This window comes from Panthera tigris, chromosome E3 (assembly GCF_018350195.1).
Source record: "Panthera tigris isolate Pti1 chromosome E3, P.tigris_Pti1_mat1.1, whole genome shotgun sequence".
Classification (NCBI taxonomy): Eukaryota; Metazoa; Chordata; class Mammalia; order Carnivora; family Felidae; genus Panthera; species Panthera tigris.
In genome coordinates this window covers 29,047,999-29,060,391 of record NC_056675.1, presented here as the reverse complement: position 1 = coordinate 29,060,391, position 12,393 = coordinate 29,047,999, and the positions used below count along the sequence as shown (strand labels likewise).

General features: G+C 43.8%; 1 protein-coding gene across 4 annotated transcripts in view; it reads right to left on the bottom strand.

Annotated features, from left to right (window-relative positions):
• PDXDC1 (pyridoxal dependent decarboxylase domain containing 1) overlaps nucleotides 1-9,524 on the bottom strand; it is a 51,862-nt gene extending 42,338 nt beyond the window's left edge. The window contains exon 1 of one of the 4 annotated variants that reach the window (XM_042972433.1): nucleotides 9,434-9,524. Coding sequence is in view for 1 of the 4 variants with exons in the window: in XM_042972431.1 (XP_042828365.1) it covers nucleotides 9,015-9,035 (21 nt within the window). In the remaining 3 variants the exon portion in view is untranslated. Of the gene's footprint in view, nucleotides 1-8,631; nucleotides 8,867-9,014; nucleotides 9,229-9,433 lie in introns of those variants that run through there. The other 3 variants (XM_042972435.1, XM_042972431.1, XM_042972434.1) reach the window with 3 other exon arrangements.
• Nucleotides 9,525-12,393: the final 2,869 nt, after the last annotated feature.

The window sequence follows — 12,393 nt, the reverse complement described above, 5'->3', positions numbered from 1 at the left end:
ATACTCATTACTGAGGATTCAGAGACAGCTATTAGACTGCTAGTCAGTAGCCTGTACATTTACGAATTACATTTCTGCTATGGCTGATTCTGCTGTGTAATGAAGTGGGTTCATTATTTTTGCTTCAATTATATCGAACATAGATGCGTGGTAGGGCTTAATGCAATTTCAAGGCTCCTAAGAAGAACCACTCAATTGTTTGTATGGTGATTGTCACGGAACTGAAACAGCTCATTGTGTAAAACGGGACCCACCGTTCATCATTTTAGAAGCATTTTTGAGAGCCATTTTTATACTAGGTGATTTTCATCACTTTCAGTCAGTGTGAAGTATTAAAATATCCTGTCACTATCAGAAGAAGAAATAACACACTTGTAATGTTCACAAATATCGCCAATTGAAGTTCTCACAACTTAAACGTTAAAGGAAAAATGTCAAGAGTCAAATGCAAGAGAAAATAGTAAAGGAAGTCGGGGAGTAATTCTTGAGTTTTCAAAAAGCTAGTAGGAAATTCTAAATTCATCTGGAATAGGGCTGCACAGATTAATGAAAAAAATCACTTATTTTTGCTTTTGGCTAGAATTCTATCAACTCAGTATGAAATAGCACTGTATGAAGTAGCATCCTACCCTTATGTGGAATACATTCTATTTATCATTTTGTTCGATTTCATTTTTCAACAACTTCTGGTCATGACCTGAGACACTGATTTGACACCCCACCTGCAGGATGCAACGTGCTGTATGGATGTTGGCAATTAGAAACAATCAGATAAACAACCGTTTGTTAATAAAGATTACTTACTATAAAGTTGTTTATAACAACCTTTCAAAAGTAGAAACTGCAGTAGAAAAATAATAATCTTAGGGCATAAAATTTGGGAACTATTGCTCTACAGTCACTTTTAAAATGTTCTCAGCTTTCAGGGTTCTTGGGTGGCTCAGTTGGTTAAGCTTCCGACTCTTGGTTTTGGTTCAGGTCATGATCTCACAGTTTAGTGAGTTTGAGCCCCGCACTGGTCTCTGAGCTGGCAGTGCAGAGCCGGCTTGGGATTCTCTCTGTCTCCCTCTCTCTCTGCCCCATCCCCTACTCATGTCTCTCTCAAAATAAATAAAGAGTTAAAAAAATTTATTTTAATGTTCTCGGCTTTCAAGCATGCTTAAACAAGCTCTTGTATACACTTTCTTTAGTTGAGCCAAGTGTGACACCAAAATTATATCTTTATTTTCATGTGAATTAGGGGAAAAAATAAGACCTCAAACTGAATTCACAGACCCCACTGCTTAGCAAAATCTAAGTTAAAAATAAAGTGGGGGCAGATTATGCGAACAAAAAACAGATCTGGGATCCACTGTAAAGAGGCACAAGGGAACTTCTCAGGGAGATGCAAATGTCCTGTATCTTGATGATGCTGACGGTTATATCTCGGTATACAACTGCCAAAACTCAAACTGTAGCATTAAAGTGGGTAATTTTACTGCATATAAACTGTCCTTCAATTTAAAAAAGGTAGGTGAGTGGATTTAAACTCAACTTAAAAGAAATAGTAAGCAAATAATAGTGCGAGTGGTATAGTGCAGTGGCAAAATTCAAAAATGGTATACAAATAACTGCTATTTGGGAAACACAGAGAAGCCCCCATAAAGAGGGAAAAAGGCAGTCTAACATAATTTTAAAACGTATACATCACAACATTCATCAATACAAGTAAACGATACTGTAGTTTCATTAATTTTTTCAGGGGAGGAACATTCATAACCAGAGTTATTAACAAAGAAAAACTGAGGCACACGAGAGCACCAGCTGCTCTTATTGGACAGAAGACTGTGGCGTCATCAAATGCCGATTTACAACACACGCGTTAGACATAAAAATCACCACCTTTCTGCAACAGATCACAGCGATCAGAGAAACCTTCAAAATGCTGTGTTTCTTACATACCAACGACTGTGGCCTTCCACATCTTCCTAAACAATGTTAATCCCAGAGAGTGATAATCGTGCAACTGTCAACTCTCTCAAAATCATTGATTTTCCTCCCCAGTGAAAACAGAAACAGTGCCTGCCACCCAGCACCAGTTCCTCAAGTACCCCAAATGCAACACATTTCTGAGAAGCACCCAGAACACAGCAGCACCTGCTCCTCTCACGTCAATGTCAAGAGAAAATGACAGGGATCTTCTGGGAAGTTGAGAGAGTGCCCCGCAAACCTGGCTTACCTTTTTGTAATCTCAATTTCTACATCTGTAAATGCTTGTGCCTGATTTTTAAAGAAAAGCTTTTCATTAAGAACTAGGCACTACCGTCTGTCTTCTAAGAACTGGATACCCCTGGAAAATCTCATTTTTAACTATCACGGACTCTCTGCTTGAGTGTGTGTGGGAGAACATGAAGATACACTGCAATTACTGGCTCATGAAGTAGCATAATATTCCCGGTTGAAGAAGGACATGCAAATATTGCATAGGGCATTAATACTTAATCTTACTAATTCATCAAGAAGAGAAGCAGAAAAGGACAAACGGGAAGAAGAAGGGGCAAAAATACACGACCGAGAGGTAAAAACCTGGTGGAGACAAGGAGGCAGCCTTAGTAACTTCAGATCAAACCTGTCACAGAAGTATGCAATATGAGGGTTAAAACACAAAAACAAAAACAGAGCATTCAGATCACTCGCCTGAAGATCTATGCTGGGAATGCTAGGGGTCCAAGTCTAAGTTTCAAAAACTGTATTCCCAGAGACCGCTACTCTGAAGAATCGATTCACTCAGACTTTGTATCATGAATAAATACTTCCTAACAACTACACAGATGGAAGAACACCGCATACCAGCCAAGCTCTATTTCTGTAACGTTTACTAGTTTATCTGGAATCACACACTTATTCTAGAACACAAGAAAACTGCTTAAAGGAAAGCATGCTATAGTCACTGGAAAATGTAAATCTTTCACTGAGATATGCTTCTTATTGGGAGTCTTTCCTAGAACTTGTTGGGGATGGAATCAGAAAGATAAAGGTACCCATTATCCTCATCAATGTCACTCTGTCCTACACTGAATTGGAAGTTTGTAGAATTAATGTTGCTGGCCTTATCTTCTTAAGGAACCCATCGATTCTGAAGCCTTTGTATCTATGTGTCTTTGGACTTTCCAGGTTGAACTGTGTGAAACTGCCAACATTCAACTGTTTTTTAAATATATTAATTAATTTAATTTATTTGAGAGAGGGCACAAGTGACCAAGGATTGGGGTGAGAGAGAGAGTATCCCATGAGGGCAGAGATAAAGAGGGAGGGAAAGAGGGAGAAGGAGGGACGGAGAGAAGAGGAGGGAGAGAGAGAGAGGGAGGGAGGGAGGGAGAGAGAGAGAGAGAGAGGGAGGGAGGGAGGGAGGGAGGGAGGGAGAGGGGGGGAGAGGGGGAGAGGGGAGAGGAGGAGAGGGGGAGAGGGGGAGAGGGGGAGAGGGGGGAGAGGGGGAGAGGGGGGAGAGGGGGGAGAGGGGGGAGAGGGGGGAGAGGGGGGAGAGGGGGGAGAGGGGGGAGAGGGGGGCAGAGGGGGAGAGAGAGGGGGAGAGAGGGGGAGAGAGGGGGAGAGAGAGAAGAGGGGGCTCACCCAAAGTGGGGCTCACCCTAAGCAGGGCATGAGCTCACCTGACGCAGGACTCAAACTCACCAACTGTGAGATCATGACCTGAGCTCAAGTCAGATGCTTAACTAAATGAGCCACCCAGGTGCCCCCGTCTTTTTTTTTTTTTTTTTTTAATGTTTATTTATTTAGTTTGAGTGAGAGAGAGCACAAGCAGGGGAGGGGTAGGGAGAGGGGGAAAGAAAGAATCCTAACTCTGCCAGTGCAGATCCGAACTTGGGGCTTGATCTCATGAACCATGAGGTCATGACCTGACTGAGCCACCCAGTCACTCCTCAACTGTTTTTAATGTACAAAATTACATTTCATAGGACTGCACCTAATATAATGTCCGGTCTCACTAGGATCCTGAGAAGCTCACTGTAGCTAAATGTTCAGGTGTCATGGAGTTGCATTTTAAAGTGAAGGCTTTATTTTGCTGTTTCTGCTTTTCTGCATATAGGAAGAAGATTATGTTGGAAAAGCATACTCCTCCCTCAGTCATTTGAAACTCAGAATGCATTTTCCACAGAAATAAAATGTGGATGGGATCCCAGGCTAGACCTCAAGGACTATCCAACTTTAAGGCAACTAAATACTTAACATTTAAGAAGGCAAAAACGACTGCAAGAACAAAAACTAAACAATAAATTAAAAATAATATTTTAATTTTGAATATTGCTTAGAAAAGAGCGATTTCAGATTGTGGACATTTTCAAAGTGATTGGAAGCATATTTGTGATGTCTAACTTCAAAATATGAAGATTTCCTTTCCCTTAATTTATGTTCTACCAGGAGTAATATGAGGCACAATCATATAATAAAGTAAGCATCCACATTTTATTTACATTTTTAAAACACTCTAGAAAAGCCAGGATTCTGAACTAAATATTCTACCTAAAGAACCTCTTCCACAGAAATCTTTCCGGGTCACTCAAGTTCATGCATTCCCCATTTTTTCCTTGATACTTTTTAACCCCTCCCTGTTATACAAGGACTTGTATAAACATGTATGCCCCTACCAGAACATAACCTCCTGCGAGGATCGTGTCTTATTTACCTTGTGTTTCTCTCAGCACTGGGCTCTGACCATAGTTGGCCTTCAATAAAAATTATAAATCAAACCAGGTTACTGCTTTAGTAAAAACAGCTGACATTAAACTCAAGCAACTCCTATCTATAATTATAACTCATCATCCTAGATATGGTGGAGCCCACACTGGAATGGGGACCCTCTACAGCTCTGCACTGACTACCTCCACGACCCTGAATAATCAAAAATCACCGGGACCGGGGGCGCCTGGGTGGCGCAGTCGGTTAAGCGTCCGACTTCAGCCAGGTCACGATCTCGCGGTCCGTGAGTTCGAGCCCCGCGTCAGGCTCTGGGCTGATGGCTCGGAGCCTGGAGCCTGTTTCCGATTCTGTGTCTCCCTCTCTCTCTGACCCTCCCCCGTTCATGCTCTGTCTCTCTCTGTCCCAAAAATAAATAAAAAACGTTGAAAAAAAAATTAAAAAAAAAAAAAAAAAATCACCGGGACCGTAAATTTTTAGGATCAGGAACTCTGTACCATGTTTTCCCTGACACCCAACATTTGATAATCATTTACCACTTTAGCCATCATGCACCTGTATGCAAAACCCTCACATGATGATGATACAGGGATCAGCTTTAAATGAGTACTAAAATTACAGGCTATCCTCCTCTCCTGTCGCCTTTTCTATGTAAGATCTACAAAATCAGACCACAGAAAATAGTTATTTCAAACGTGGCTAACAGGGATTCCTTAGTGAGATTTTAAAACAAAAAACAGAATAGAGATTCTGGTAGTATTTATCACTAATAACCAGGAATGTTCCAGTCATGCTCCTACTGCTCCTTGTAAACTTACAAACAGTACGATGAAAGATTTTTCCAAAATCAGGTCCAAGGGGGAGGGGGAGACTTTTGCTCAGAACGAGTACAAGAAAAAATAATGGGCTGGGTTTTTAATTATTTAGATCAGACCCAGGGTCAAAGTTGCCTCTTTTAGAGACAAGCATCAGACCTACGACAAGTAAACGAGCCCCTGTCTAGAGCGCCGTCCAACACAAAGGTCTGTGGTCATGGAACTGTTCTACAGCGACAGTCAGGTAGTGTAGCCACAAGCCACACTGTGACTGAGCACGTCAAATGTGCCGACTGAGGAACTGAATTTTAGCTTTCATTTTATTTTAAGTAATCTAAATTTAAGTTTAAGGAGGCCAACGTGACTAGCGGCTACCGTGCTGGACATACAGCTCCAGACTCTCCAAGTCAGTGGTTCTCAACCAGAGGCAGTTCCCCCAGCCCCCAGGGAACAACTGCTTCATCCGGAGACTTTGGCTGCCACACTGTGGGACGTGCTACTGGTAGAGGCCAGGGATGCTGTCAAAATAAACATTCCACAGGACAGCCTCTCCCAACAGAGAATGAGCCCACGATGCTAGCAGTGCTGAGTCTGAGACACCCTGCTTTCAGTTTACTCAAGGCGGGGGGAATTAAAGTAAACGCAAATAAAACGCGGCACGCTTTGTCTAAACAGAATACCCAGGAAGAATGAGCTTTTCCAAGCAACAGAAAAAGGTCCGGGCTGTGGGACAAGTTAAAAGTAGCAAGTTTTTGCTAAAAAAATGTATGCAGGTGTGTTAACTTAATAAGACCTACAGCATCAGAATAATTCCTTCCTGTCGCATTTTTTTTTTAAACTTGACTATTAACCGAAGTAAACTCTGTGCGACTATGCAAGGGGCCTTGTTCCTTATGAGCTGGACATACGGTATTGGGGGGCTGAGGCTCCCCTACCTACTCTTCCAGTTTAAACTCCTTGCCCCTTCAACTGACCTATCTGGTTTCTTGAGACCTCACTAATTTCAGAGACAGCAGACAGTACTGAGAGAGAAAAGCAAGCAAGAACACAGCCCTGTTGTCGCAGGTCTCCCACCTACATATTATCTAAAGAAAAAGCAAGCCTACAGAATCATACCTGGACCAAAGGGAATGCAGGGTCTGATTCTCCTAAATGATGATAGCACACTACATTTTAGAGACAGCGATTACTTGAAATGAGAGAATGGGAATCAAATAACGTTGTGGTTTCTGTAGCCAGTATAAATTATGCAAGGATCGGTTTAAATGGGATCATTCAGAACTGCTCAAAGAGTTCTCATTTTTATATTAGCAACGTAGAATTTCACCCAAAATAGTCTATTCCTCAAAGAAACAGGAATAATGGATGCAATTCAATGTTTCTACTTTGATTCAAACTGTTTTTCTCAACATAAAATCCTCAACATTCATACTATAGGAATTCTTTTTCTTTTCTGCTCTCTTAGCACGAACAGAAATTGTTCATTACGTATGAGGCCCTCCACTGCTTCAGGGAATATAAAAATAAGACATGGTCCTAGTTCTGAAACACTTACATTCAGAATTTCCATACGGGCCTAAGGCAGGCAGAAACTTCCGGCCCACACATTCTGAATTCCTCAAAGATCACTGCCATTTTTGCGAATGCTCCAGCCTTAAGCACTCTGGAGTTGCAGTACCTTTTCCGATCTTCAGTTGGAGAGGTTAAGGTCTTTTATCAGCCATTAATGTTTACAGGGAGAAACCAGTGTAATCTGCTAATCAAATGCCAGAAAAGTAGTATTTCAAGCAGGATTCCGACCCAGTCTTTTTTGCAGATTTGCCCATAAAAAACTATTCTTGGAGGAAGGATCACTCCAGTTTCTAGGTTTCTAACTGAAAAGACACAGAGCCATCCTGTCTTATGAAACTGGACAGGAAACAACACTGAAGAGATAATCTTAGCATCATTTTATATTCAGCTATGAGTGTCACACATATGATCTAGAGCAGGAATTCTCAGGCTCAGCACTACTAACATTTAAAGCAGAGAATTCTCTGCCGTGGAGGCTGTCCTGTGCACTCCAGGATGTTTAGCAGCGTCCCTGGCCTCTACCCAGTAGGCACCAGTCGCACCTGCCTACCCACTAGTTGTGACAATCAGAAACATCTCCAGACAAGCTGCCAAATGTCCCCTGGGGAGCAAAACTGCACCGTGCTTGAGAATCACTGATCTGGCCTGGAACTCGCAGTACCACAAGGTAGACACTGTACTAATCAAAAGCCTGGAAAGACTTCATTCCTCCCCAATAAACATGTAACGCTCAACACATACAATCTTTTTCTCTTCTTGACTGCCTTCCGCCCAATTTATGAGAAATGACCCGGGGTGTCGTTACTGTGTGTCCATGAAGACACCATCATCCCTTCAACTTTCCAGTGACAAGGGAACAAGTCTACAGGGACTGCCGCACTGAAAAATGACCAAGTGTTATTGCTACCGGTTCAAAATTAAAATAAAGCAGTCTTAAAACCCTAGCATTGCTCCAGAATTCTACACGTGCAAAAAAAAAAAATTGGGTCTGCACAGGCAGACTCCCAAGCTTGAAGAGGGAGAAGGACTTTGAGGGCGGGCAAAATGTCAGGTTCTGCAGATAGGTATCCAAAGAGGGATCCAAGCACTGGTTCTCATTTACAAGCCCTAAATCCGGGACAATTAGAATCCATTTCCCTTGCCAGAGCAATCGGCCAGGCGCATCATCACGCTGCTGCTTCCCCAAGACAAACTAGAGGAAAGGGCTGCTACCAGTGGATTTCAGATCGACGCGAGCGTCTCCCCCGGACACGAAAAGGGGGGAGTCACAAGTTGCGGAAGAGCAGCAATCCCCAAAAGCAATTCACGATCCGCAGAAGGCCCACCCCTTCCTGACCTCAGGGGTCTTCACAAACTACAGCACCAGAATCACGTGGGGGAACTTGTTAAACAAGCAGATCCCCGTCCCGCCCCCACGAGGTTCCCCACCCGAGGGCCGAAAATGTGGGTGTTTACCAAGGGCCCCAGGTGATTCCTAGTCACGCTGAAGTTGGAAAACCCACTGCTTCAACAATCCCCCCCCGCCCTAACTTGGAAACCACAGGAAACCCACAGGCTTGCAGTCGGCTCTGAAACAACCGGGGCTGCTGTCCAGGCTCTTCTGGGGCCGCAAGTCGTTAGCTCCGTCAGCCAAAAGGGTGAGCCGAGCTCGGGCAGGCCCCAAGGTCGGCCCCGCGGCCCCCGCAATGGGCTCCCGGCAGAACCGGCCCAGTCCCTCTCGGCCCACGGGCACCCGAAGGATTCCCGGCCCCGTGACGTGACCAGGCCTCAGCGGCGAGCGCCCGGCTGGACGCCCTCGCGGCCAGGCCCCCTCGGCCAGGGCCAGTTAGCCCCCAGGCCCCTCCCCGGTCACAATGGCAGCTCGCGACCGGGAAACAGTCGCCTCGGAGGCGGAGGCCTCGGGCCGCAGGGCCGCCCCCCAGCCCGAGTACAGACCTTCTCCAGGGACGCGTCCATGGCTGAGGCGGCCGGCGGAGCCCGATAAAGGCCCCGCGGTCCGGGCGCTACTTCCGCCTCCCGCGCCGCGCCGCGGTTTCCACGCTGGCAGCGCTGACGTCCCCCGCGGCCGCGGCCGGCGGGGCGGAGACGGGGAGGAGCAGCCAGGCGTCGCCGCGGGGTGGGAAATCTGCGGGTCTCGGGGAGGCGGGGCGGCGCCCCTCGGGGTGGGCGGGGCCCTCTAGGCTTCCGTACCTGGCCGTCCCGCCGGCCAGCCCTAACGTGCCCAGGTGAGGGGGGGGGAGGCACGGCGCAGCCGCTGCAAACTTTCACAAGCCCGTCGCAGGCGTCGGGGTAAACATATAATAACCGCAAGTGACCACTCTTGCCCTGAGAGGCTGGAAATACTACTCACGCACCTGTACTTCCCTGTCCTAGGCTTCCAAGTTTTCCGCACCGTCAACATCCCTCAGGAATGGAACAGGCCATGCACCACAGAGGGGCGGGGCTAGCGAGCACCCCCGCACATGCGCAGGATGGCCAGTTTACTAGGTGCCGAGGGGTTTGCGGGGGTTCAGGTATGAGGTTCCCAAGTGATCGCGGGTGTTTAAAAGCGGTGCTGATGCGAGCTGGGGTATTTGTTTCACCGCGGAATTCCAGATGGAAAAGACTTTGAAACAACCGGTCCGGCTTCTTTCATTATGTCAAGCCATAATTATGATATGGCAGGTGATAATAGTAGGTCAGCTGCTGCTGTTCCACTTTATGGCACAACAGCTCTATGATGGAGAGATGGTTATCCATATCCCGGTGCCAGTCTAGGGAGGATCCAGACCCAAGCACCGTGACCGCAGCGTCTGTCCACCACACACACTGCCTCCGTAACCGCTTCCAGCCCTGCTGTAGAATCATGTGTTTCTAAGGAATGGGAGAGGGCATACATTTGCTTATTATATTCTTCTACTGAGGAATGCTGAAATAGACTAGTGTACCACGTTTGCAGTCAGAAAACACTTCAGCAAAGACCAAAATGACGTTACAACCACAAAACCATTCCTTTTATCTCCTGTGCGCATCTCTTCTGAAATCTGCGTAAATGACTGGGTCAATTTTCAGCGCAGTAATTACATGTTTTGCGCTCTCTAACTTGTATTTGGTAAATTGCCCAGGTATGTTAATAAAATTGTTTTATACCAAAAGAACCTTTGCGTGCCAGTTCAGAGTGTACCCCGGGAACTATTCAGATTCCCCAGAGTTCTGCAAACAGAAGAAAGACTTATGTCCATGTATGCCTTACAAGATCCAACATTGAATGTACCTCTGTTTAAGCAAATAACTTTTTCCGACTTACGAAAAATTTCAAACATTTAGAAAAAGTTGAAAGAGTTGTGCAATGAACACCCACATGCCCACTTTCTAGATTTTACAATGAACAATTCCCTATATTTGCTCTATTACATAAGCATCTGTCTGTTCACCAATATGTCTTGTGTTTTGATACATTTCAAAGTTGCAGACATCAATATATTTCACCCCTGAACATATCAGCAAGGATATCATTAAATGTTCATATTTTTTGAAAGATATTTTATTTGTAAGTAATCTCTATACCAAAGTGTGATTCGATCTCAGGACCCCTAGATCAAGAGTCACACGCTCCACTAACTGAGCCAGCCAGGCTCCCCGCAAAATCTTAATTTTTAAAACCACCTCCAAGTATCTTTGGATTATGTCACAAAGCAGATTCTACAAAACAGAAACTAGGCAGATGAAATTAACCTCTTCTATTTTATTTATTTTTCAGATTTTATTTTCAAGTAATTTCCAAACCCAATGTGGGGCTGGAACTTACAACCCCGAGATCAAGAGGCACATGCCCTACCAACTGAGCCAGCCAGGTGCCCCTAACCTCTTCTACTTTAAAAGTAAACTTAAAACATGAAAATTATTCCCCCAAGAAAAACTGGGAATGATTGGTTCATTGAATATTTACCCAAATATATGTATTGGCTGCCATCTTGGACAGTCAGATGCTAGAAATACAAAAATAAGACCAGATCCCTGCCTTTAAGGATACACTGTTTAGAACAGAGGTTTTTACTTTGTGACCCAGGGGGAGGCCCGTAAAACTCCTGAAACTGTATCCAAAATTTTGTATTATGAGTACATTTGGGGAAAATGTCCATAGCTTTCATTTTATACTCGTCTGTCACACACACACACACACACAGCAAAATAAGTTAAAACCATTTCGCTTGTGGATGGACAGCTATGTAAATGTAGCATTCTATGAACTAGTACAGACATATGAGAAAAATATTGTAGGAAAACAAAACATGAAACCACTCATTGTGAGAACATTTGGCTTATATGTGCCAATACAGACCTTTTCTTGAAATAGGCAAGAAGCAAACCAAATAAAAGAAGTTTGTGGTTATTTTTCCCCTTTGAGTCTATTCACATGATTTTTGTTGTGTCCCGATTGATATTTACATAAACGTATTGTAAGTGTTGCTTTTAACCTTTAGCTTTTTTTTTCCCCAAGCCAAACTGTATCCAGCTTTATTAAAGATACCCTTCATAAACAATCATGCTATTTCAGGCAGGACATGGGCAGACAATCGTTATCAGTATACAACAACTTTCAAACTCCCTTCTTCAATGGACTACCAAAATCAGAAAGCCGCTATAAAACCCAATGAATTCTTCATTTGATGCTCTGAACAGGGAAAGTTTAGAGTGAGGATTGACATTTCACATTTAGCATGTTGTTTAACAACTTTTCACAAGCCGACCCTGAATTTCAGGAAATGAAATGAAAATGGCAGAATTATCAATCTGAAACACCACAAGCTAAAAAAGGAACTCTTTTGAGGGATGCCATTTCCATGGTGACACTGTAAAGTAACCATTAACTTTTGGAATCAACCAAGTGATATATATGGAAGATGTATTTATCATTCACCAGGGTGATGGAAAATTAGTAAATTACCAAAAAGTGGGAGGGAAGAGGCAAGGTGAGTAGGAATGTAAGTGGAATCACCAATGTCCTCAACTTCACTTCACACTAAGTAAAGACTCTCTGAAATGGCAAAGTCAAGATTCAAAGTTTTAAGTGTAATATTTTAAGGCATAAAGGGTGTTCGCTTTTATTTCTAGAAGAAATAAAATTAAGTAACAAAAATCAGGAAGTGGAGAGGATAGGAGAGCTGGTGCAAATGGCAATAAATTTATCATTTTTTAGAGTAAGGAAACAATAGTTTCTTTCTAAATTAAGGAACAGACACAGCGATATTTTTTACAAAGTAGAAGGTAAAAGCTACAGAATGGGAGTAGGGGGGGTTACAAACGAGGGAAAAGAAATTGGCAATATCCCATT